At 39.6% G+C, this 26,669-nt stretch overlaps 1 protein-coding gene across 4 annotated transcripts in view; it reads left to right on the top strand.

Moving 5' to 3' along the window:
- Positions 1-26,669, top strand: part of SSBP2 (single stranded DNA binding protein 2) — a 274,330-nt gene that overhangs the window by 209,464 nt on the left and 38,197 nt on the right. For all 4 annotated transcript variants that reach the window (XM_045021157.1, XM_045021159.1, XM_045021156.1 and 1 more), the window contains 5 exons: positions 8,537-8,596; positions 11,322-11,388; positions 11,588-11,658; positions 16,127-16,194; positions 22,607-22,655. In XM_045021157.1, the coding sequence (XP_044877092.1) occupies positions 8,537-8,596; positions 11,322-11,388; positions 11,588-11,658; positions 16,127-16,194; positions 22,607-22,655 (315 nt within the window). The remainder of the gene's footprint in view (positions 1-8,536; positions 8,597-11,321; positions 11,389-11,587; positions 11,659-16,126; positions 16,195-22,606; positions 22,656-26,669) is intronic.

Raw genomic sequence — 26,669 nt, 5'->3', positions numbered from 1 at the left:
TTATCACTTTTCAGTACTGATAGGATAAGAAGAAAGTGATATCAGAAAATTGTATAATAAAATCTTATTTCATACTTTTGGAATGTAACAGCTAACAATTTCAGACTTTTTAACAAGGGATGAGATATGAATAAAAGACCAAAAATGTGCATATGAAGGAAAGGACTGAGAAGGAAAACAAAAGAGAGAGAACATGGGACATGATAGGTGAATTGAAAATGTAGAAGAGAAGAACCTAGGATTAGTTTTTTACCTAGATCATGTATCATCTTACAATTTCAGGACCTGGAATGTATGAATGGTGAGATTCTGTCCTTATGAGAATCCACACTTGACTTAGGCTAGATGCTGGTAATTTGGACATTCTTAATATACCTGCACCTGGAGTAGCAGTTAATTAGTACAGAATCATGTATCACAATGCCTATGTAAATTAAGGCTGTAATTTAGGGCTTCTGGTAATATGCAGTACTCAACTTTTGTTTGTGAAGATGGCAAAGATAGTTGACTCCTACAAAGCAATTAAAGATTCTAAGTTAATTACATGCAGCCAACACAATTTAAACATGACAATCCTTGTCTACCCTGAATGCTAAATTCTGTTTCACATCATGTTAGAACGCTAGGTCATTTCCCAATGTAGACAGGCCCCCTGTAAGGAGTGCCTTCAGCCTCTCAAAATGTTTAGGTATACAATATAAGACAATTATTTTAAAGTATATTATTTTATTTTTTTTAAAAATGTAAAAATTGAAAATATAAGAAGTAAAACAGTATGTTATTTTAATGTTCATACTATTAAAAAGCTATTTTAATTTGATTTTTTTTCAGGTAAAAATGGTCTACAATTTAGGAATTATTTGGGGAAATTTGCAGAGCTTCTCCTGCCCATATAGCTGAAATTGATGAGAGTTGCTATAGTTCAACTCTCTCCCTCCCTCCCTGCAATTATCAGCAATAATGCATTAGTGCATTATTCTGGCCACCCACCAAACACACTCTGCCCACATGCATAATTACTCTGTGAGCCCCACATTTGTCTTTTGTGATCATGTAGGCAGAGCTCCTTAGCCACAGATTCTACCAGTGAGAATAGGGGTTACTGCTTCATCTCCTGTTGGTGGTCCAAATAAGCTCTGGTACATGGAGTCTTTGAGGGGAGATGCTGAATAAGCACACTTTCCATCTGTTCGGGCACACCCACTTCCTGGGCAGCATCCCTTAGGCTCTGTCTACACAGGATGAAAAAGGTACTTTTTTTCAATCAGTGTAGCTTAAAATGATTAATACCCCCCCTTAACATCCATGGAGAGACAGTTTAAGACCTTATAGTAGAGGGGTTCACCTTAACCAGCTAACAAATGGTAAAATTCAGTTAGCCTTGTCTGTAGTAGAGTTAAATAGTTCATTAGTTAAAACAGTTAGCAATATGTTGTGAAAATGCATCTTTTTATCTTGGTGTGACCAGACCCCAACACTGTCACCTAGGCCAGTGGTTCTCAAAGCTGGTCTGCCACTTGTTCAGGGAAAGCCCCTGGCGGGCCGGGCTGGTTTGTTTACCTGCCGTGTCCACAGGTTTGGCCGATCGCGGCTCCCACTGGCCGTGGTTCGCCGCTCCAGGCCAATGGGGGCTGTGGGAAGGGCAGCCAGCACGTCCCTCGACCCGTGCTGCTTCCTGAACAAGCAGTGGACCAGCTTTGAGAACCACTAACCTAGGCTAAAACACAACGGCTAACATGACCGAAGAGGTGTTACATTATATCTACATGGGTGTTTAGGGGAATTTTCAGTTACGTTAAGCTAATTGGATTTGAAGAAGTACCTTTTAACCCTCGGTAGACAGGGCCCTACTGTTCAGATGTCATTCACCACTATTTGCCTCCCCACCTCAGGGTAATTGCCACATAAGAACATAAGAGCTGCTATACTCGATCAGACCAGTGGTCCATCTAATCCAGTATCCTGTCTCTGACAGTGACCAGTACCAGAGCTTCAGTAGAAGTGTACAGAAAACTATACAATTTTGGAGAGATCAACACCTGTCTTTCCCTCCAAGCTTCTTGCAGTCTGACGTTTAGTCGCCCTTGGCATGAGGTTACATCCCTGTCCATCGTGGCTAATAGCCATTGATGGAACTATCCTCCATGAAGTTATCTAGTTCTTTTTTAATCCAGTTATTCTTTTGGCCATCACAGCATCCAATAGCAATGAGTTCCACGGGTTAATTGTATGTTGTGTGAAAAAGTGTTTCCTCTTGTTTGTAGTAAACCTGCTGCCTATTAATTTCATCAGATGACCCCTGTGGGAAAGGGAAAATAGCACTTAATTCACTTTTTCCACACCATTCATGATTTTAGAGACCTCTATCATATCCCCCTTTAATCATTCCTTTTCTAAGCTGAACAGCCCTAATCTTTTTAGTCTGTCCTCATATGGAAGCCATTCCATACCCTTGATCATCTTTCCTGCCCTTCTCTGAACCTTTTACAATTCAACTATATCCTTTTTGAGATGAGTTGACCATAACTGGACACAGTATTCAAGGTGTGGGCGCACCATGGATATATATAGTGGCATTATGATATTTTCTGTCTTATTTTCTATCCCTTTCCTAACATTGTTTGCCCTTTGACCACTCCTGCACACTAAGTTGAAGTTTTGATAATTTCTTTCTTGAGTAGTAATAGCTAATTTAGAACCCATCATTATATATGTGTAGTTGGGATATTTTTTCCAATCTGCATTACTTTGCACTTCAGTGTTGAATTTCATCTGCCATTTGTTGCTCAGTTTTATGAGACCCCCATGTAACTCTTTGAAGTCATCTTTGGATTTAACTATCTTGAATAATTTTGAATCATCTGCAAACTTTGCCATTTCATTGTTCACTCTCCTTTCCAGATAATTAATGAATATGTTGAACAGTTGGGCGACCCCACTGCTTATCTGTCTCCATTGTGAAAACTGACCATTTTTTCCTACCCTTTGTTTCTTATCTTTTAACCAGTTACTGATCCATGAGACGACCTTCCCTATTATCCTATGGCTACTTAGGCCTGGTCTACACTATGGGGTTGGGTCGAATTTAGCCGCGTTAGGTCGATTTTAAAATGACTGCGTCCAACAACCAACCCCATTCTGTCGACCTAAAGGGCTCTTAAAATTGACTTCTGTAATCCTTCCCGATGAGGGGAGTAGCACTAAAATTGACCTTGCTATGTCGAATTTGGGATAGTGCGGATGCAAATCGACGGTATTGGCCTCAGGGAGCTATCCCAGAGTGCTCCATTGTGACTGCTCTGGACAGCACTTTGAACTCCGATGCACTAGAAGGTACACAGGAAAAGCCCTGGGAACTTTTTTATTTCATTTCCTGTTTTGTCAGCTTGGCGAACTCAGCAGCACAGATGACCATGCAGTCCCTGCAGCATCGTAGACCATAGAATGTTTCTACGCTCCACCTATCATCTCCATCCCTGAGGTTATTGCAGATTAGAAGGCGGAAAAAACGCACTTGCGATGACATGTTTTCCGAGCTCATGCAGTCCTCCCGCACTAATAGGGCACAGCTTAATGCATGGAGTCACTATCCTTGATAACAGAATGTCAATGATTGCATTGGCTACTTGGATCACAGCAGCCCCCACAGTAGACTTGCCCACAACAGCAGCGGTGACAGTGAGCTGAGCAGGCTCCGTGCTTGCTGTGGTATGGTGTCTGCACGGGTAACCCAGGAAAAAAGGTGCTAAACGATTGTCTGCCATTGCTTTCACGGAGGGAGGGATGATTGATGACATGTACTCCAAACCACCCGTGACAATGTTTTTGGCCCATCAGGCATTGGGAGCTTAACCCAGAATTCCAATGGGTGGTAGAGACTGTGGGAACTGTGGGCTAGCTACCCACAGTGCACCGCTCCGTAAGTTGATGCTAGCCACGGTAGTGAGGACACACTCCGGCGACTTAATGCGCTTAGTGGGGACATACGCAATCGACTGTATAAAATTTATTTCTAAAAATTGACTTCTATAAAATCGAAATTAAATCGAAATAAAATTTCATAGTGTAGCCATACCCTCAGTTTGCTTAAGAGCCTTTAGTGAGGAATCTTGTCAGAGGCTTTCTGAATATACAAATACAACTATATTGTCTGGATTGACATCCTTAAAGAATTTTTATGGATTGGTGAGACATGATTTCCCTTTACAAAAGTCATGTTGACCCTTCCCCAACAAATTGTGTTCATCTATGTGTCTGATAATTCTGTTCTTTAGTATAGTTTCAGTCAATTTGCCTGGTACTGAAAAGGCTTACTGGCCTATAATTGCCAGGATCGCCTCTCACATCCTTTTTAAAAATTGGTGTTACATTAGCTACCTTCCAGTCATCTAGTACAGAGGCTTGTTTCAATGATAGGTTACATACTACGTTTAGTAGTCCTGTAATTTCATATTTGAGTTCAATCGAACTCTTGGGTGAATACCATCTGGTCCTGGTGACTCATTACTGTTTAATTTTTCAATTTGTTCTAAAACCTCTACTATTGACCCATCGGTGTGCGACAATACAGATTTGTTCATAAAAAGAATAGCTGTGATTTGGGTATCTCCCTCATGTCCTCTGCAATGAAGACCAATACAAAGAATTCATTTCGTTTTGCTGAAATGGCCTTGTACTTACTGCCACCAGGTAGTGCTGCCATAAGTGAACATAGAACCTAGGGTGAATCTCACCCTATGTATTTACCTTTTCTTTTTGAGATAAGTTTTCTTTTCTTTAACTTTTTTCAGGTTATTTTTTACATTAAATTGAACCGCACAGCGCAGCCTGCACATAGGCTATCGCAGTCAGGGCCGGCTCCAGGCACCTGTGCAGCAAGCAGGTACTTGGAGCGGCCAACAGAAAGGGGGCAGCACGTCCAGCTCTTCGGCGGTGGGTCCCTCAGTCCCTCTCGGAGGGAAGGACCTGCCGCCGAATTGCTGCTGAAGAATGAGGTGGCGGCAATAAAGCTGATGCCGATCGCAGCTTCTTTTTTTTTTCCCCCACCTCTTGGGGTGGCAAAAATGCTGGAGCTGTCCCTGATCGCAGTGGTGGGCAACCTGCAGCACACGGGCTGTGTGCGGCCCATCAGGGTAATCCACTGGTGAGCCGCCAGACAGCTTGTTTACATTTGCACTGCCACCTGCAGCTCCCAGTGGCCATGGTTCACCCAGCTGCAGGCGGCCATGAAAATATAAACAAACTGGCAGCCCACTAGCGGATTACCCTGATGGGCCGCAGGTTGCCCACAACTGGGCTATCACATGCCTAGCAACTCACATAAAGATTAAATTTACTTTAAAATCTGTCTGGTTAAACAAGTGTCACATTTCCAGGAATTGAAATTTGAACAACTTATTAAAATAGATAGAAATAAAAGAAGTCCTGTGTTTAACGCCTTCTTTCAGAGGCTTCATCCAATGTTACGGAGCAGAGAGAAGGAATCCAGAAATTACATATAGAGGTGCCTTTTAAAAACCAAGTGGAATCATGGTAGTTGTCTAATGGGTTTTCTGACCACAATTTTCAAACCTGGATACCTAATGTTAGGCCCCTTAATCCAAATGTAAGCCCCTAAACAAGAGTGGCCTGATTTTCAAAGATACTGAGCTTGCAGTTCCCACTGGTTTCAGTAGGATTGTGGATACCCATCATTACTGAAAATCAGGCTACTTATATTTATATATATTTGCCTAAATATTGCAAATTTTGCAATTTATTTGCACATTTTTGTCATTAAATATGAAAACGAATAAAAAGTAACAACGGTATCCAAATATTAGTTCAATCTCACTTGGGAGTAAACAAACTCTAATCCCAGTATTCAGAAAGGATGTTGATTTAAATAAAAGAGGTTTCTTGAGAGCCAGGCCACTTGCTGGATTATTATCTATAGGAATTAACCCAAACCCTGGTTGCTAGGTACAAGAAATCTTGAACATTTTATATTTCAAAATCAGGCAGGCTAAAGCTTAACAGCAAACAGAACAAAAATAGCTAGTAGTAACAATAGGCAGTTAAAGATGCCAGAGTCTCTATGTCATCTGCATCCTGTTGGATATTGTTTGTGGAATCCGACTTTTGTAACTTGTCCAGAAGTCATGCTGAATCATTATCACTTTTCCTGACTGTCTGAACCATAATGTAACCAGGAAAAGTGCTGATGTTTCAACATATGCTTTTTCAAAGGCTTTCCTATAGGGAACACATTCTCTCATTTTCTGATGGGTTTTTCCTGGGCTTTAGAATGAGAAGAATGAAATTTTAAAGACTGATTTTTTTTTTAAATAGAATGTATCTTTTGCTCCCCTACCAGCTGTTGGAATTCTTTCTTTGTCATGAATGTCTGTAGCAGAAAAATAATGTTTTTTCCTGCACCCTGTTTAGAGTTTTTCAATACAGACTTTTTTTAAAACCTGCAGTCATTATAATGGGATCTTCTAATTTGTCCAGCTGCATAACATTAAAACCACTGTACAGTCATTTGCTCCAGCCATTTCAGTGAGCTCAGTAAGTCCAACACTTCCAGCTCAGCTTTTATTCTCCAGAATTTCCACTCTGTTGGTCTGAGAGACCCTGAGGGAAAGGCTTGTGGAAGGGAAGGTTTTGCCCCGATAATTGCAGGGATAGTCTTCTCTGTGTCCAAATATTCACAATTTGAAGTATGCTTTAGGCTTTTCAGCTGCTTCTGGAATTACAGGTGTTAGTTGCCAAAATCATTCTTTTTATCATCTTTCTAGTTAGACATGTGCTCCCTTTCCTTTCAGATCTAGACTTTGCTACCATGATCTCTGCTTTCTGACTTCTAGATGGGAATAATTCAATGTGCTTTACCTATGGTTGTATTTGAAGACAGCTTGAAAGTCACAGCTGATGAAGATTTCATGGGCTGTCGTGCTTGAAAATGTAATCATAAGGAATTGTAATAGCACCTCCCCCCCATCTCTGGTCACAGCGTTGGACAGGATCATTGTCTCTGGCACCCCCTACCGGACTCTCCCTCATCTCTGTGATGCCCTTTCCCAGCCTTTGTCTTCTGAGTTCCTCCAGGTGTTCTGTGGCTTGGCCCTCTAACCAACTCACATGAAAGTCTAACCACTTCCACTGGAACATGAACAAATCCAAATGAATCTTAAAACTTATACCTCTTCCCCCATTTCAGAATCCGCTTTAGTTCCTTTGTTGGCCCTACCTCAGGCTTCCCCTGCAGGAACCTAACCTGCTCCCATAATATTCTTCCTTTGTTGTTTCCTGGCTGCTAAACCCTATCCCAGGGCTTCTCTCTTCCAGAGAGATCTGTCTCCTCTGCAGTCTCTCCTCAACTGAGCTCCTTCAGTCTACTTATACGTCATAACTCCACCACCTCTGGCCAGAAGGCAGTTAATTAATCACCCCCCAGATGCAGAGCTTGACTAATTAGGGTTCTTTCCCTTGCCCAGGTGATGGGGGTTAAGCCCCCTCACAGGAATGTTAGATCTGTTTTCTGATGTTTGCACTGGCTTCCTGTTTACTTCTGGATGCAATTTAAGGAGGGGGAGGGATAGCTCAGTGGTTTGAGCATTAGCCTGCTAAACCCAGGGTTGTGAGTTCAATCCTTGAGGGGGCCACTTAGGGATCTGGGGCAAAAATTGGTCCTGCTAGTGAAGGCAGGGGGCTGGACTCAATGACCTTTCAAGGTCCCTTCCAGTTCTAGGAGATTGGTATATCTCCAATTATTACCTTTTTAAGGAGTTGACTTTCATATATTAATTCCTAACTGGTTTGCTCCCCATCTATCTTAAAGACTACCTCTCTCCTATGTACTACAATGGCAGCTGAGGTCCACTGGACACTCAGCTAATACCAAGTGATGATGAACCAAGGTCTGTTGGATGGGGTAGGTAGACTAGCGTGTGGGGAGAAGGGGTTGCATTACATGAGGTATGTGAGCAGAGCTCAGTAATTTAGATAATGTGGTTCAGATAAGTCTCCAGACCTCTAGATACATATGTGAACCAAACCTGAAATCCAAATCCTCTGTCACTATTATAAATCTTGTATTCTTTAAAATGAAAATGTAAAAAGATAAAGTACTTGAGTATAAAGTATTTTTTATTATTCTGTTATTATGTACTGCTCAACTCTTCCAAGGGCATTTTATTTTATATTCCAGGCTTTTTAACTTCCCTTTTATCCAGCCAAAAACTTCCATTTTTGATTATGTAATCGTAATAGTTTATCATTTTACATATGGTGTGCATGGAGTTGTTCATATTCTGCTTACACAATAGCTGTATTAAAATTTTTAAGAAATGCAGCTTGGTACTAATCTTCAGAAAAGAGTTTTAAAATATATATAGTTTTGCTAAGTGCTGCAGACTAATGTACTAAATACTGTTGTCAAAGTATATAAGATGAGCTCCTGAGATTTGAGGATCACAGGAACTATACATGTAGTTACTACATAAAACATTTCTGAACTAAATTGAATTCTTTGGTTATGTTCCTTTTTTCATAGCCTTTTATGTCCCCTCGATACCCTGGAGGTCCAAGGCCACCTTTAAGAATACCCAATCAGGTAAGAGCCTCGTATCAAGGACACACATTTATGGGCCATGGTTTTCAATCTTTTTTCATTTGCGGACCCATACAAAATTTCAAATGGAGGTGTGGATCTCTTTGAAAATCTTAGTCTGTGGACCTAAGGTTGAAAACCACTGTCTTAGGGAATATGGTATAGTGGTTAATACAGGGGACTCCTGAGTTCCGTTTCTGATAGTTCCATCGACTGCTAACCTCTGTAACTTCTAATTCACTTAACCCTTCTTTGCCCCTTTTTGCCCAGGTGTAAAAGGGTATATTGATATGTACTGCATAGAAGAGGTGGGTAGCTTAATTAAAGTTTATTAACTGCTTTCTGATCTGTACATGGAAGGGTCTGTATACTGTAAGTGAAAAGTTATCATTGCTTTAAACATTTGTTATAAGTATACTGTAATTCAGTATGAAATAAATTCCTGATTGCTGTACCTTACAATAATATGTTACTCAAAGACATTCTAGCATTTGACTTTCACTTTTTTTATATGTATATATTTCTAAATTGTTTAAATACTGGCAGGGAAAAGCTGGATGTGGTGAATACTATAAAAACTACTGCCAACCTGCTGTTTTAATTTCAGAAGCTATTTTTGTCTGCACATTACCCTGTTTTCAGTTTAGAGCTATAGCATAATCTCAGTGAATTACAGCCCTTGCAATTCATTTACATTATGCCACATTCATGAATTACCAGTTTGGGCAACATTGCCTATCATTAAGTTACAGATAATATGAGCAGTACATGAAAGTGATAAACTATTGTAATGCAATTTTAAAGTTGAAATTTTGATTACACAAAAGTCAGTAAAATCATAGTTAAAATTCCCATGGTAACCATAACTCTTCCCTCGAGCACATGCATTATAGTAGGGTACTGTCTTACTTGGTCACATAGGAAAATGTGACATACTGCTCAGCAATAATACAATATGATACAGTGGAAGGAAGCTGCATTTCTTTATATAGCCATACATGTTCCAAATATTGCATGAGTCAATTCTCCAGCCTGGGTGTCTTACACGAAGGAATTTACTCTTGCTTCCCTACATGCCACCTGTCATCTCTGGCAGAGGTGACCAGATCCCACTTCGCTGGAATTTGACATTCCTCATGTTTTACCTTTTGCTCCTACATATCATCTTGAACCTGCACCTATTGAAGTAAATGATAATGCTCCCATTGACTAAAATGACACAGGATGAAACTCTCTATCACGGATCGGCAACCTTTGGCACGCGGCCTGCCAGGGTAAGCACCCTGGCGGACTGGGCCAGTTTGTTTATCTGCCATGTCTGCAGGTTTGGCCAATTGCGGCTCCCACTGGCCATGGTTCGTCGCTCCAGGCCAATAGGGGCTGCGGGAAGCGGCGTGGGCTAAGGGATGTTCTGGCCGCTGCTTCCCACCCCCCCCCCCATTGTCCTGGAATGGTGAACTGCAGACAGTGGGAGCCGTGATTGGCCGAACCTGCAGATGCAACAGGTAAACAAACCGGCCTGGCCCGCAAGGGTGCTTACCCTGGTGAGCCACATGCCAAAGGTTGCCGATCCCTGCTCTATATGTTCCATAAATAATATAATGAAATACACTATTGTAATGTATAATCAAAAGGGAACATTGTGAACGTTACCTTTGAATTTCCTGACACTTCTGCAATTAAAACCTCAACCTTAGGGTGAACGCGTTGTATGTGTGTATGTAAAAGTATAAAACAATAAATATATGTATTTATATGTATATTCATATGTAGTAAAATAATAAAAATTCACCACAATCTTATATTTCTTTGCAGTCAAGATAAACTGATCAGTTCCTTCGTTAAACAATACCAGTGTTACCTGATCAGATGCATTTAATAACACCAGATTTACTTACTCCAGATAAACATTTTTATTATGAATAAATTAATTTTAGTTGGCTTTTGAAACAGCATTCCAGACTAAGATCCATTCTTGATGAAGATTTTTGTAAGATGACTATATTACAGATATTCATGCAAAAGGCTAGAGAAATGAATTGTAAATCTAACTATCTTATAACAAACTCAAAGGACAGATAATAACTTGGGGATTATGCTGCATTTGAGCCAAGCGGGACATAACACATTATATTTTCATGCTTGAAGGCACGATTTGGGACTAAGCTGAGTCTCCTGTTTCCATTGTAGGAGTATAGAGGGTATATCTTGGAACTAATGTCCTTGGATGGTAAAGGAGGATGGAAACTACAACATTCCCCACCTCCCAGCCCTACCTTACCCTGCATTTTGAATACCATCCAGGTGGCCTATTTGTAGCTGAGCATCTGAGAAGACCACAAAGCCACCTTTCTAGCCCTGGAAGGTAGCTGTTAAAATGATAGAAAGAGAGGATGTCAGAATTTAAATATAGAGAAAACTGACCCCAGAATCAAGAAATGACATTGCCCCATGCTCCATAGCCAGGTGAGATACACAATACAAGAAAATTAGGTAAAAATAAATACTAAATAATATTCACATTTAGCTGTTTAAGTCAATGGAACTCCATGAGGCCACAGGGGGCATGGATCCAATGGTAAGATCTTGTCCTGTGTCTTTAGCAGAGTTAAACTTTTTGCTTTACACTTGGCTCAGAAACAGTTTCAAAATTAAAAACAAAATTACCTGAATTTTTTGTTTAAAATACAATTTATATCTCCTCTTAACATGTTTTATATATGTGTAGGCACTTGGAGGTGTCCCGGGAAGTCAGCCATTATTGCCCAGTGGGATGGACCCAACACGACAACAAGGTAAAGTGCCTGTTTACTAGATGTGAAATGTATGTTCAGAATATCAACCTTGCTTTTTTTTTTTTTGCATCCAGCACCTCTTCTTTTAAAGTCCACTGCAGCTGCATAAACGCTTTTCAAACCATGAAGCGATAATTTGTCAATAATTTAGAAGTGTTTTTATGCACCACAGGTGTTAAAGTTGTGTAATTTTTTTCAGGGCATCCAAACATGGGTGGGCCAATGCAGAGAATGACTCCTCCAAGAGGAATGGTTCCATTAGGACCACAGGTACCTTGCATAAATATGTGTGTCTATATTTACAGTACACATACATATGATATTTTAGAGTCCTTTTTGTCACAGCTGTACTAGAATTAAAGTTTAAATATGAACGCACTAAGAACATTTTTAAGGGATTTTCTCTCTATCATAAAAATATATTCTCGGTTAAAACTTGACAAAGTTGCGAACTATAAAGAAAATTTATTGACAAAATTTTATAAAGACTGATTTAATTTATTTTGAATGATACAGCTGTAATTCCAATAAAAAGGCTTATATATTTGTCCATATAACTCTAAAACATTCAGAAAACCTACGTTTATTCCACAATTAATGCATACTATGGTCTAAATCTAGGAATTTCAGAGGTGCCTAAGCAGTTGGCTCAGGCTCTTTTGAAAATCCTAACCTTATTGTTTATATTATTTCGGAGGGAAAATTAGCCCCACAATACAGCTAAAGTATTCATAGTCTGTGTAGTAAAAACAAAACTAATTAATTTTTAGGAAGATCTTTCTCTAGCCACTAAACTTCTGATCACAAATTCCGCACTCTAGATTTTTTGGCATAAGATTTTAAATGTACACAATTACTCATGCTGTATGTGGATGGTGCCTGCATATCACCTATAAATACCAATTGTTAGCCTTGTCTTTCTAGATCTGCTTTTCAAGAAGAGCAGCAAGCTTGAACATCTGGGTTCAGCCTTCCTCCCACTGCTGACCTAGTTATAGTTACTTATATAGATATTCCTTCTCCAAGGGTGTGAAAGTTTTTTAGTAAAAGTTTATACATTTTCCACTTGCAAGAATGAAGTCAAGTGGAAATTAAATCCATTCTGAAATATCTCCAAAAAGGTTAGCCCAGTGGATTGTCCATTCCTTATTATCACTTTTCCTCAGTAACTCAGGTCTCTAACTTTGTTTTTTGTTTGTTTACTTGTTATAGCCAGTTTGGCATTACATCTTATTCTGAAGAATATTTGGGTTATGTTCATCCCTCTACACTTTGATTTCTTCATTCATATATTTTCCCTGGTGACTTCTCTGTTCAATGGGATCTACGTTTAATTTTGAATAACTAGGTGTTAAAGTTGTGTAATTTTGTGACATCACTTCCCTGGTCCTTCTCACATGAACAGAGAGCAACAGAACCTAAAGTCCAAAGGGGCAAACAATTCAATGTTTATTGGGATGAACTTCCAGCAAGCATGATTCCAGTTTCCTTCCTCAGTGTCCCCCTTCCCAGCTCTGACACCACAGAGCCTTGCCTGTGTCCCTGTTACCATTCCCTGTTTCCATTCCCCCCCTCCCCGTTAACGAAACATGATTCCAATTCCCCCACACCCATTCCCTGTTCCCATTCCCCCCTTACTTCTTGATTGACTGCAGACTATATAGTAAAACTTGAGCTCTGCTTAGCTGTACCTTAACCAATCATTTTACTGAAATTTAACTAACCAGTCCTAACATACTGTAACATGATTATTTAACCAATTATATCCCACCATCTTAATTGGTTTACACCCAACACAATTAATTATACAGCAGACAGAAACAATCACAGAACCAGACAGACATTATACAGACAAACAATAGGGAAATGGAGACTACAGTGATAGAACAATACAAAAATGAGGATTTTACACCCAGCTATAGATAAGTGAGTTCTTGCCAGACAGGATGCTATCAGACTAAGTTTTCTTTAAATCTTTTAGGCTCTTCCCTTTCTCTGGAGGTGATAGATCCAATCACCTTTCTAACAGCCCCAGATTGCCTTATTTCAATGTGACTAGTTTGGAATGTGAGGATGTGACCGTTCACTTCCCAGCTTATGGATGCCTTTGCTGCTTAGCCAAAGACCTTAGTTAGCCTACGAACAGGGCCTTAGATTGTCAGAGTGAGAAAAGGCCCTTACACCGGCAGACAGTGATTTTGATTCTTTCTTTTATACCTCTATAACTAGCTAAGTGATAAGAATACACCTAAATTCTTAAAGTATAGACCTTTGCGGACAGGCCTGAATATCTGTATCCTAATATTGTGCTTGGGACAGGGAGACTGAAAACACAAGTATGTAACTTTTTTTACATTTTATTTTAAGCGAATTCTCCCTCATTTAACAGTTGGCCATAGGTACAATAGTTAATTTTTAGATAATGACTGACAAAAAAAGAAACCAAAATACAGTGAAAGGGGAAAGGAAAATAAAACAAGGAAAAATAACTAAACAAAAACAACTTTATTAAACTCTGCTTCTAATTGTTAGTCAGACTCCTTCATTCTTCACTGTTCTCCAGATTCCTCTCTTCATCCATCTTCTCCTCATGGATTTCCTTCTTAGCAGCAGCTGTCCCAGATTTACCCTAATTATTTTCTTTCATCTTCAACAACGGGCAAGCAGTTGTATATAATTGTAAAGGTTTATGTTTACTAAAGGTGCCAAATTATTTTAATCTGATTTCTCTCAGTTCAAGTTCAGTAAGGATACCTGACTAAAATGCTTCCAGTCGAGAACTCCTAGTGAGTTCTATAAAGATCTTAGGCCCACAGACTTGGTTCCTTTGTCAAAATAAAGAGAAAAACAACAATAGGAAGATGCTCCAAAGAAGAAAGGTGGCTTAGATCTCTGAAATGAAGATGGAAAAATAGAATTAAATAGCTTCACAGTTCCTCCAGAAATGGATGTCATTTTGGTACTGTTTTGGTCAGGGGCGGCTCTACAAATTTGGCCGCCCCAAGCAGTCATGCCCGGGAGGCGCCCCCGAGCCGCGGGAGCAGCGGACCTCCCGCGGGCATGACTGCGGAGGGTCCGCTGGTCGCGCGGCTCGGCTGGACCTGCTGGTCCGGCGGTTCTGGATGAGCTGCCGCAGGCATGCCTGCGGGAGGTCCAGCCGAGCCGCGGGACCAGCGAACCGTCCGCAGTCATGCCTGCGGGAGGTCCGCTGCTCCCGGGGCTCCGGTGGACCTCCCGCAGGCATGACTGGGGCAGGTCCGCCGGCCCAGCCTGCCGCCCCCCCGGGAAAGGGCCGCCCCAGGCGGGTGCTTGCCGCGCTGGGGTCTGGAGCCGGCCCTGGTTTTGGTACAGGCAGGCATCAAAAACATGAATATTTAAAGGGAACGCAAGGTATCATTCCAGTTGTTTCAGAATTAGCTTATTAGCTTGATACACAAACCATGCAAGCCATCTATGTCTAGAACGCCCATGGGCTTCAATGGGAATTCTAAACAGGGAGCACTTGCAGGTTTGGTTTCTAGTTTACAACAAGAGAACCTACTCCCAGAAGTCCTTTCTTGGTTCACTTGAAATAAGTTTTTTGTAATAGAAATATCTCTTTTCACTATGACACATGAAATATATTATCAGGTCTGCATATTAAATCTTATTGTCAGATTGCTCCCTGGTCTGCATAATTTGATGCTCAAATACCCTGGAGCATGGATTTGTGTAATAGACTGCTTTGGAGAACTCCAGTTAAAGTTCAGTAATCCAGTTATAATATAACTAGAGTGAGTTGTAGTTACATTATTGCAAAACAGATAACAATAATGACTTTGAGGACATTCTGTTCTCTTAGGTAAATGATTGTCTGCCCGACTTCCTCAAAATACACTATTTTATTTTTTAGAAATTGCTTTATTATACATACATTTGCCTAAGATATCAGAAGAACCCAGTAGGACTGGTACAGCTTCTGCAGTAAATGATATATGTGGGGTAAGGCAGGTTGTTCTATTTACATTTAACTGAAAAAATTGACTAATAGTTCAGTCTTTCAGGAAAATAGCACAATGTCTAGGCTTTTGTCAGTTTATGTCATGATCTAAATCTTATTTGAGCACACACATTGGTTTTATCTATAATAGGGCTTTGGATAGCTCATTTATAGACATTTCTATGGCATCCATTATACTATCTGAATAATTTTCATGTTAGTTGTCTTAGATTGGTTACAAGAGGAGTATAGCAATCATGTGTTATAGAAATGAAATATGTTGTAATATTTTCCCATGGAAGTTATTAATACCCTGTTCATTAACCAGATTCAATTAAAAATAATTCTATCTGAATTCCAAACTGTGACCCCCCCCCAATCTATTTTTCTGTCCTTGAATGAGTTTTCATGGTATGAAAGTTGAACGGTTATTGACTCTGACCTTTGTTGACCATTGAGTTTGCTACCATGTATCATAAATCTTCATGGAACAATTAGCACATTTTAAGTATGCTTAGTACACATACATTTTTAAGAACTGCTAATACGTGTAGTGTGCTAAGCATACTACTTTTTCATTAGGAATAAGAATTCTTTTTTTAAGTCAAGAATGGAAACTCCTGAAAGAATGAATCACACTGGCCTATCCAATCAACAGGTGTGTAGGGAAGTCATTAACCTGCTGTCCTTTCTTTCCCCCCTCCTCTTTGGTTTTGTTTTTTTGTTTTGTGGTAGTCTGATCCTTGGTTATCATTGCAGAACTATGGAGGTGCAATGAGACCGCCACTGAATGCTTTAGGTGGCCCTGGAATGCCTGGAATGAACATGTAAGCAAAATAATAAACTATTATCACATTTATAAAAGTAATCTTTTCCTGTTAAAAGAAAAAAATAATTGTGACATACATAGGACAAGAGAGAATGTATTTTGATTCATTAACTAATATTAACAGTTGTGACAAAGTAAGGAAACATCACAGTAGTGTCACTCTTGTACAAAGCATCTTTTACAGAATTACTTGTTTTTTCCTTCCAAGTCTCTCTAAATGTTGGGTTTGTTCTACAGGTCAGGGTTCATATATTTGGAATATCTTGTTAGTGTGGCCCACCATATTCATCTGTAGATTTGTAAAGAGCCTTGACATTAGTTAGGTTTGAAGGTTTATTTCACTGATTTAATAGTAAAAGAGTTTGCCATCAATTCACACACAGACAGAACATTTTAAAGAATAGTAAGGTTCTGATTCAGATCTGCAAAAGCAAGGAAGTGCATAGTATGGACAGAAACACACCATTGTCTTTAAATACATTGTCACAAAAGATACACAATAAAAAAGGAAGGACCGGATTCTCCATTCTTTTATATTGGTTTTATGCTAATATAATCAATGAAGTTACACTACATAAAACCAGTGTTATGGGGTGGAGAATTAGGCATGAGACATTTTAGTGTACTACATGGCATTCAAGGACTTCTGGGGCTAGATACTCAGTTGGTGTAAACTGGTGTACACTGATTTACACCAGCTATGGATTGGGTCCATGGAGTATAGTCCTATCTTGATATATGTAGATAACTCATATTTTCCAAGCCTCCAGAGCAACTTCTGATGTCAAACCACTGTTACTGGGTAGAATAAGTTGAAGTTGCACCAAAGCTAAGGCCTTCAGTGCAACTCTCTGTTATCAGCTCCCCCACTGAAAAGTATAGCCCCTGCCAGCATTGCTCCATGCCTGCCCCAGGCTTGAAGTTTGGGGGGGGGAATGCCGGCCCCTACCCCCCAAACTACGCCATGTTTAAAAGTAGGGGGCATGGCCTCCTGGTGCCCCCGGTTCCAGCACCACTGCCCCTCCTCACTTCTACGAAGGTTCCAGTGCCCTTGCTTCAGCACTATGCTTCTGGTTGAGTTAGAGTGTTCCTTAACAAGTTGGTCATGACCTCCAGGAGGGTCATGAAAGGTAATCGGGTTTGCAAGGAATCAAAAATTTTATTACAATGTAAAGCAAGGGAAATCTCCCTCCCTTCTCCACACACCCCCTTACCCTTCAACAGATCAACAGACTGACAGAAAGACACACACCAAGGCTTATCATTAATATATTTTTACTCTTACTTTTATAGTAAATTGGAAGGAAATCATGAAAGTTTTTTACTGCAAATAAGGTGTCGCCAACCTGAAAAGGGTGCAAAACACTGAGTTAGAATACATCTTGCAGAGAGACCTCTGATCTTGATTTAAAGATTTCAAGTAATGAAAGATCCACCACATCTTAGATATATTGTTCTAATCTTCAGGCAGATCTTGCATTTTTGAAGCAAATAAAATAAATTTAAAGTTTGTGTTACTTTACTACAGATGTCTTCTGTTGCACCCAGGACAATTATTGGAAATTAATGTAGATAAAATAACTAGGTATTTGAAATCAAGTATAGGTACAACACAAATTGTAGAAAGGGTCTCAAGAAAGAGATTCCAACAAAGGAAAACAAAACTAAACTATTCATTACAAAATGTGTTGCTATTTAATAACAAAAAATTAGAAATAGAAGCAAAAATAGTATTTTGAGGATACTTGTACACATGAGAGAGACTTTATATAGGAAAAACAGACAAACAGGTTGCTGTCTCAGAAAGGAGCTCCTCACCTGTCAGTTAGCAGAAAATGAAACAATCATGGTTGAAGTACAACTTCTATATCTCAGCAGTAGGTAAGCACACTTTTTTTTTGTGTTGAGACAGTTACACATGGCTACCGTCAGACCCCGATCATTGGGATTAAACCTGGGACCTCTGGAGCTTAGTGCATTAGCCTCTACTGCATGAGCTATAAGCCACATGGCTCTCAACTAAGGCTGTGGAGCAGACTCATTAATCTCTCTCTCTTTCTCTCTCTCTCTCTCTCAGTGGTCTCAGTGCCACTAGATGGGACAGAACACCACATCCAGGAGTTGTGTGGGTTATACAGCCGCACAGTGAAGAGGGAGGGAAGAAGTGGCTTTCTTCCCACCTTGCACATAAGAGTTACCCAGAATTGTAGCTCCTGTACTTGAAGTACTCAGGAGCTTCTATATGACAAAAAGAAGGCATGAAGTAGCCAGTCATAGCTCCTTCTCCCCATGCTTCAGCCAAGCATATGCTGTGCTCCTTAAAGGCTGTTGGTAATTAACCTCCCTCTAGTGAAGGGGTAGGCAACCTATGGCACACGTGCCAAAGGCAGCACGCGAACTGATTTTCAGTGGCACTCACACTGCCTGGATCCTGGTCTGGGGGGCTCTGCATTTTAATTTAATTTTAAATGAAGCTTCTTAAACATTTTAAAAACCTTATTTACTTCACATACAACAATAGTTTAGTTATATTATAGACCAGGGGTCGGCAACCGGTGGCTCGCGGCTCGCCAGGGTAAGCACCCTGGCGGGCCGGCCCGGTTTGTTTATCTGCCGCGTCGGCAAGTTCGGCTGATCGCGGCTCCCACTGGCCGCGGTTTGCGGTCCCAGGCCAATGCGGGAGGCAGGAAGCGGCGCGAGCCGAGGGATGTTCTGGCCGCGGGTTCCTGCCTCCCCCATTGGTCTGGGACCGCGAACCGCGGCCAGTGGGAGCCGCGATCGGCCGAACTTGCCGACGCGGCAGATAAACAAACTGGGCCGGCCCGCCAGGGTGCTTACCCTGGCGAGCCGCGAGCCACCGGTTGCCGACCCCTGTTACAGACTTATAGAAAGAGACATCTAAAAATGTTAAAATGTATTACTGGCATGCGAAACCTTAAATCAGAGTGAATAAATGAAGACTCGGCACACCACTTCTGAAAGGTTGCCGACCCCTGCTCTAATGCAACTGAAAATGGGAGCAAAATACCTGTCATTGTTCTTTTGTGTGGCGTGGCTTCACACGGCCCTTACCACAGACTGTGCCTTAAAGGCACAAGCTAGCCCAGAGTGCTGGTATTAGAAAGCTATGCTTTAGGGTATTCTGATCCTTGTCATATGCTGGATCCTGGACCTTGGAAAGGAGTTCTGTTATATCTCTTGCCTTCAGAGAATATGAGTATCAGTAAGAATTTTTTCTCAGATTGTCAAAGTGAGTAATTTTTCTCTTACTATCAAATGGAGTTATGTACACATATCAAAAGGAGAATAGAGGCTTAACTCTGTATTTTTTGCTTTTGCAGGACATGAAGTATGAGGCCCAGCCTTAAAGTTATTGATGTCACTTGTGCATGAATTTCTTTAGCATATAAGTCCTTGTACTGTGATATCATAGCACAGATGTATTGTACATATTAACACTAACATTCAGTTTCAGTTCTAGAGAGCATCTAAGGATAATCCACATCTCGTAGCAGTAAATGGACCCAGATGTTTTAGCGATTCCTCCTTTAGATTATCCCTTACAATTTATGCAATGCATGATGCTAAGCAACATCTGTGTACCTTATCTTCTGTACTTGTATTTCCATAAAAGATGGCAGCTTCCTTATTGCCTTATGCAGGGTGCATAGTTTAATTTGCATTTCCTTTTATGCAGGCATAAACTTTTTTGAGTTCAATGGGTTTGGCTCTCTGGCAGCATTAAAATATGAAGAAGTAGCTATTCTGCAAAGCCAACAGCCATTTTAAAGTGTAATGTCTTCTCTCTAAGCAATTAGGGGGTACAACTCAAAAGAAAGCTGTCTTGGTAGGATGCTAAATATCTACAAGTATCATTTTTGAAATTTTTCCTGGTGTTGCTTTGGCTAAAAATAGTGCATATTGTGTAATCTGTTATGACAACAAAACTAGCTTGAGAATTTATAGACAGTGTTTCAACCCAAAAGGACATTTTTCTTAGTAGATGTAGCCTTGAAAAATAATTGCTTACATAGCCTAAACTTCAGTATTTCAAATGTGATATATATTTGTTTCATACATCTTTTTAAAGAAAAAATAATTACAGTAAAATCTGCAAGTGTCCATGTCAGAGTTTTCATTGTAAACTCACTTCTAAGGGATATAAATCTCATCTGTAGAACTTTAAGCCCAAACTTTGCATGATAAGTCTTTGTAAGGCAGTAGTTTTTCATACAAAATGGGAGCAAAACAGCACATTTCAGGGAATAGTGTTACAGTTCATAAGCTTATTTTAATGGCCAGTGTGAACCAGACTTTTTTATAAGGTGCTAAGAATGTTTCAGTATATACCTGAAGAGAAAAAGAATTTCCACTCACTTTTTAGCTCATAAGTTTCCTTTATAGAAAAGCTAAAACACACACAAAAATAGGTATTCAGGTATTTGGTTTAAATTATTCAATATTCTGATAGAATACAGTCACACATAAGGAAACTGAAATATTGAACATTTTTTCAAATACTAGTACAAATAAAAAATTTGAGACTTATTTTCAAGATGGCACTGAAAATTGATGTCTCCTGATTCACTGAAGGAAACATCTGGGTTAGTGTTAAAGGGGTCCTCAAAGAGGTAACATCCAATAGTTCTGTAAAAAATGAAAGTATGGAAATGATGACTGTGTTTCTAAAGAATGCTCTTGTAATTAGACATATGAGTCTTCTATATGTAAAAGATGATATTGTGAAACTGGTACATTAATAGTAATGTTTTATGAATATGGTGAGAGTTCCATAATAAACATTTATTAGAAGGGGGGGTGGGGAAGCTGCTCACATTGCTGTAAAGAACTTTGCAGCTGGCTAATTTTAAAAAAACAACCAATATTCAACTCCATATAATCATATACCTCCTGGGCAGAATCTGCCTTGGTGCTTTTTGTAGGTTTCTACATAGAAGTTTCTCCTACGATTTCTAGTAAATTTGCAAAATTCAGTACCTTGTCAGATGCAAGATGAGCTTTCACTTAGTCTGCTTCATACTTTTTAAGTATTTACATTAATCCAGATGTAGGAGGGTGGTGAAGCACTGGAATGGGTTACCTAGGGAGGCGATGGAATCTCCATCCTTAGAGGTTTTTAAGGCCCGGCTTGACAAAGCCCTGGCTGGGATGATTTAGTTGGTGTTGGTCCTGCTTTGAGCAGGGAATTGGACTAGATGACTTCCTGAGGTCCCTTCCAACCCTAATATTGATTCTATGTATTCCGTGTATTTTTCTTTACATCACATTCAAATTTTGGGGGTGAAAACAAAGTTACAATATTGTCACATATACACTTTCTTGTATTGGAGACAATTTGATTTTATAAAAATAAATTTAAAGCTTAATTATGAGGAACAAAAGTTATTTATATTAAACAAATTATAGATGGTCTTATAGATACGTAGTACATAAATGCTTACTACAATCTCAGTTTAGGAATAAAATTAAGCCTGTATACAACTTGCATGCTTAAAGTTAAGTACATGTTTTAGTATCTTTCTGAATTGGTCCATACTGTAGGTAGGCATTCACAGCATAAGTAGTACTGGCTCCAAATTTGTGTTATGGTGTCAATAACCAGAATACAACTAAAAATACTCCTTATGAGGAATCGATTGTCTTGAATCTTATCAATAGCACATTTTTACTGTCTTTTAAATATTACTATACCATAATAATTCAATTAAACCATAAAATGCTGTGTTTATATAACATTGGGCCAAATTCTCCCCTGTGCAGGAAAAAAAAACGATATAGGGGCACAAACTTACATTTTCTTTCAAGTCATGCTGTTGGGGGTGTGGGATTTGCCACCCTGCAGAATACTCAGGAGGGTTGGATCCCTAATTGGCAGGTATCTATGATCTGTGCAAAACTCCAGTGTCTCCTACATTGCTTTCTATACCTCTGAGATCAAAGCTCTGAAGGAGTTGTTGTCATGTAGTTCCTAGCAGATGGTGTCCTGAAAAGTACAGAAGTCCACAATATATGATTTAGCCACTGAAATATGTCTAGATATGGTGAGCTTGTGGTGGTGACAGACAGTCTTTTAAGAATAATTTTGTATAGTGTCTGCTAAACTGTTTAAATGCTGGTGGTAGTTTAGCTATGATGATCTTGTATTAGTTTAACACTATAACAAAGTACACTTGTAGTTTATAATCACACTTTACTGCAGTGAAAAATGATGATGCTACCAGAAGACACAAGTGAAAGATAGCAGTTTTTAAAAAAGCATATTCTACACTGGGAACAGATTGTGGTCAAGTTACACCATAGAGCAGCTGACATTTAGCTTCTTGGTAGCAGAGTTGATCAGAAACCAAAGTTTGTTTGATTAAATCCTCATTTGTCATTTTATATTCCAGGGGTCCAGGAGGTGGTAGACCGTGGCCAAACCCAACGAATGCCAATTCTGTAAGTAAATATTTAGGTGTGTTGGACAGTATCCTATGTTTTGAGGAGTTATTCCTTCTTAATATGCCCATGTATGGAAAAAAAACTATATTCAGCAAATAAAATAGTGCATGCCATATTTTGTTGCCCTCTCTACTGGTTTTTTTTCAACTCTGATGCATGGGTTCTCCAGCTTTTTTCACAGTATGGACCACATCTTAATAGAAAGCTTCTAGTAGACCACCTTTCCTCCAGTTCATGATTGTGCAGACATAACAGCCCTGAGGTTGAACAATTTAATTTTGACCTTCATGAAAAGTAATACACTCTTCAAATTAATAGGCTGCAACAGCTACAAAAGGAGGTTGTTCAATAGCTGCTTAGGACAAGAACAGTTTGGTAATGCCCACCGTACATGACTTGCCGTGGCTGGTAGCCCTACAGAAGGTAATTCACAGTTCAAGGGGTTAGTTTTAGAAAGCACAGTGAAACCCTTCCTAATCTATACCCAAAGTACTTGAGTGAACATGTATCATCATATATCCCTACTTTGCATTTACATGGATCTGCTGTTACTAGACTCTATTTCTGGCTGTCCCTAGGACATGGTGTATCAGGTTTATCCTTGACTGGGATGGATTTATTTATTTATTTATTGGTGGATCAGAAAAGGAGTGTTTTCTATGTTCTTTTGTGATTTTTTGTTTTGTTTTGTATTTGCTATCCTCTTGTGTATTCCTTTTCTATGTAGGAATTGATCCTTGTAGTTTGATAGAATGGCTTCTATGTGGTTTGCCACTGTGCCAGATCTTTGGGTTCAGATTGGCTGTATATTTGGGTAAATTATTTCCTCATTTTGACTTTAGTGGTGTTTGCTGATTATCATATATGTAATGAAATAAATGTTTTAAATAAATTTTAAAAGGGGGAGATTATCAAAGTCACAGGGAAGTTAGGTGCCCAACTTTCATTGAGCGCTGAGTGCTTAAATCCCTCTTCTTTATTTGAAAATCTCCCCCTACATATTTTCTCTCTGGGTTATACTTACCTGTCATATAATTCAGAGGTACAGCTCAATTTACAGTAATATTAACTTTGTGGAATGTGGATCATGATATGTTAATGTTAACTCTTATACACACACTCAAAATAAAAAGTACACAAAATCTATGACAGTGTGAACTGAGGCTGGCAGTTTTTCATTATAATAATAATAATAATAATAATAATGTACAAAAAGAAAAAGAGCTCAATGTTGCATGACTGAGTTACAAATAAGTAAATGTAGGCCTTAACTTGCATTTTCCCAGCTTTTAGTGTGACATTCTTAATATTCTTTTTTGTTTTAAATGTCTTGATTGTTTTAAAATAAGGTAGAGAAGATTATTCTGCCATGGAACTTTATGTTTATTAAATTCAATATGCAAGTACATGCAAGAGACCAGATATAGACCCTGATTCATGAAAACACTTAAGTACATAAGCAAGTCATTGGAATTTAAGCACATGCACAAATGCTCTCTTGAATATGGATATTTTCCTGAATTGTGATCTTTGCCATTGACTTAAAATATGCATTATCTACCTGATTAGAATGAAATCAGGGAAATAGTTACAGTATTTAGGCAGAATTTTAAAACCCACTAAATAGAAATTAGTCCTTTGAAACTATTGTAATCTGACATGAAAGTACACATCTAGGACATGCCCTATGCATATTTTAGTTACCTATCTTTAATTAAGATTTGTTGACATTTTCTTTCATAAGCAGGAAAAAGGGGGTTTCAAAGCATACAAAATAAGAGAATACAGTTGAAGTAGTTCAGATTGTGGTTTGCCTTAAACCTACAGTATATGCTGATTTTATAAAAGTGATATCAGTGATTGTTTTAACTGCGTTTATGTCACCTGCTCTATATTTCATCAAACAGTTTAGTTGTTAACCTTATATATGTAGCCCCATGGGTCTTTCATTTAAAACATACCTACCAGAAAAACGTGCCCCCCCCCAAAAAAAAAGAATTCAGAGAAATGGAAAGACTTGCTTGCTATATACATTTTTGAAAAATATACTAAATAGAAACAAGGCATTGCCCCATACATGAGGCTCATGGCAATTCCATAGCTGAGCTTGTAGTGAAGTCAGGGACCTTCTCTCTTAACTATTATGTTTATTCAGATTTTGTAATAGATTTCTAATTGTTAGAGATGGGGAGAAGGGGAAGAGTTGTTTTAAAAGAACTGCCATAATGCATATCTCCTCTTCGCCTCCCAATGAACTGATGTTAGAGGAGAGCTTAAGGGAGTCTGAGAGAGGAGGAGGAGGAGGGGAAACAAATATAGAACAAGATGCATGTTGAACATTACCACTTGCTCAGTTGTTTGCTGCTGTTGCATCTGATTCCCCATGTTTGTCAACTCAATGTCCGTTTAGATTGTAAGCTCCCCAGAACATAGATCTTGATCTAAACTTTCTTTTCAGATGTGGCCCCTCTGTGCTATTCCAGTGACATAAAGGGGGCCCTTGCAGAACACACCTGACATAGTGAGAGGCTGAGCTGTCTATGTACTTATAGCCTTTGTTACTATGGTAACTGAATACCTCACTTATATTAAGGAATTTTTATCCTCACAACAGCCCTGTGATGTAGAGAAGTATCATCCCCATTTTATAGATAGGGAACTGACGCAAGAGTAGATTAACTGATTTACCCAAGGTCACACAGGGAGTCTTTGGCTGAGCTAAGAATTGAACGCAGATCTCTTTAGGCTTACTTAGGCCAATACCTTTTGCACTACAATCAGGGGTTCTCAAACTTCATTGCACCGCAACCCCCTTCTGACAACAAAATTACTACATGACCCCCAGGGAGGAGGGGATGGGGTGGGTAAAAGCCCAAGCCCCACTGGCCCAGGTGGTGGGAGAGGGGTCCAGAGCCCGAGTCCCATCGGTCTGGGTGGTGGCAGAGGGGGCCAGAGTCCAAGCCCCACCGCCCCAGGTGGGGGTGGAGCTTGGGCTTCACCTTCAGCCCTGGGTCCCAGCAAGTCTAATGCTGGCCCTGGTGACCCCAGTAAAATGTGGTTGCGACCAACTTTGGGGTCCCGACCCACAGTTTGAGAACCGCTACTCCATTGTCTTTTCTTCTCTGACCCTATAGTCAGCCTCACGGCTGGCCCTAGGTGTTTTGCCAGCCTGGGTAGAAATCATTTCCAGCACCTCCCTTGGAGCAGCCAAGCTAAAAACCTCCAAAATTCAGCTGGGTCTATGCTATTCCTTCCTGCCCCTTGCATAGAAGATTTGTATGGGGATGGCCAGTGTAGGCAAGGAAGGGAACGGGGTGGGATTGCTGGAGTACAGTGCACTCTGGCTATTTTATGCCAGCATAATAATGTATAGATTTCAGACATATTAGAATGTGGAAATCTCCCAAAGTAAGTGCTGGTAGACCTTTTACTTGGGATATTAAAAGCTAGATTGGACTAACACTAAAAATTGTACTACGAGGATTAATTCTGCTTTGATGGGGAGATGGACAGGAAGGTGCATAATAGATTTTTGCATCTCTCGCTTCTAATATTCTATAATGATTCCCATAAAATTAAGTCTGTCTTATTTTTTTTTCAATTTCTCATACATTCTGAAGCAAGTCCATCCTTCACAGATTAGATGCCAAGAGGCAGTTCACATCTTCAGTGTATGAGAGTTTCAGAACATCACAGTGTTTGTGGCTTCTGAGGATAAATGCAGTGGGTTTAAAATATTTTTTTTTCTGTTTAATAGTGGGGTGTGGTTCAGTGGCCTGCTGAATCATGAGTGGGAAAGATGTGGCCAAAACTATGAAAATGTTTGAGAACTCCTGCCTTAGATACATTTATAAAATATTATCTGTCATCTGCAGTCAGATAAGAAAATTCTTTTGGCAAAGTGATTTTCCAGTTTCTTAATTCTCAGCTCAACTTCCTGAGCTGTTACTCTCCAATATCCTATAGAGAAGATCTATAGAAGTTATTTCATGAAGAGGAAAACTATATTAC

Source organism: Mauremys mutica, chromosome 6, assembly GCF_020497125.1.
Source record: "Mauremys mutica isolate MM-2020 ecotype Southern chromosome 6, ASM2049712v1, whole genome shotgun sequence".
Classification (NCBI taxonomy): domain Eukaryota; kingdom Metazoa; phylum Chordata; order Testudines; family Geoemydidae; genus Mauremys; species Mauremys mutica.
Note: the sequence above shows the minus strand (reverse complement) of the source record. Positions and strands in the feature narration are given on the sequence as shown.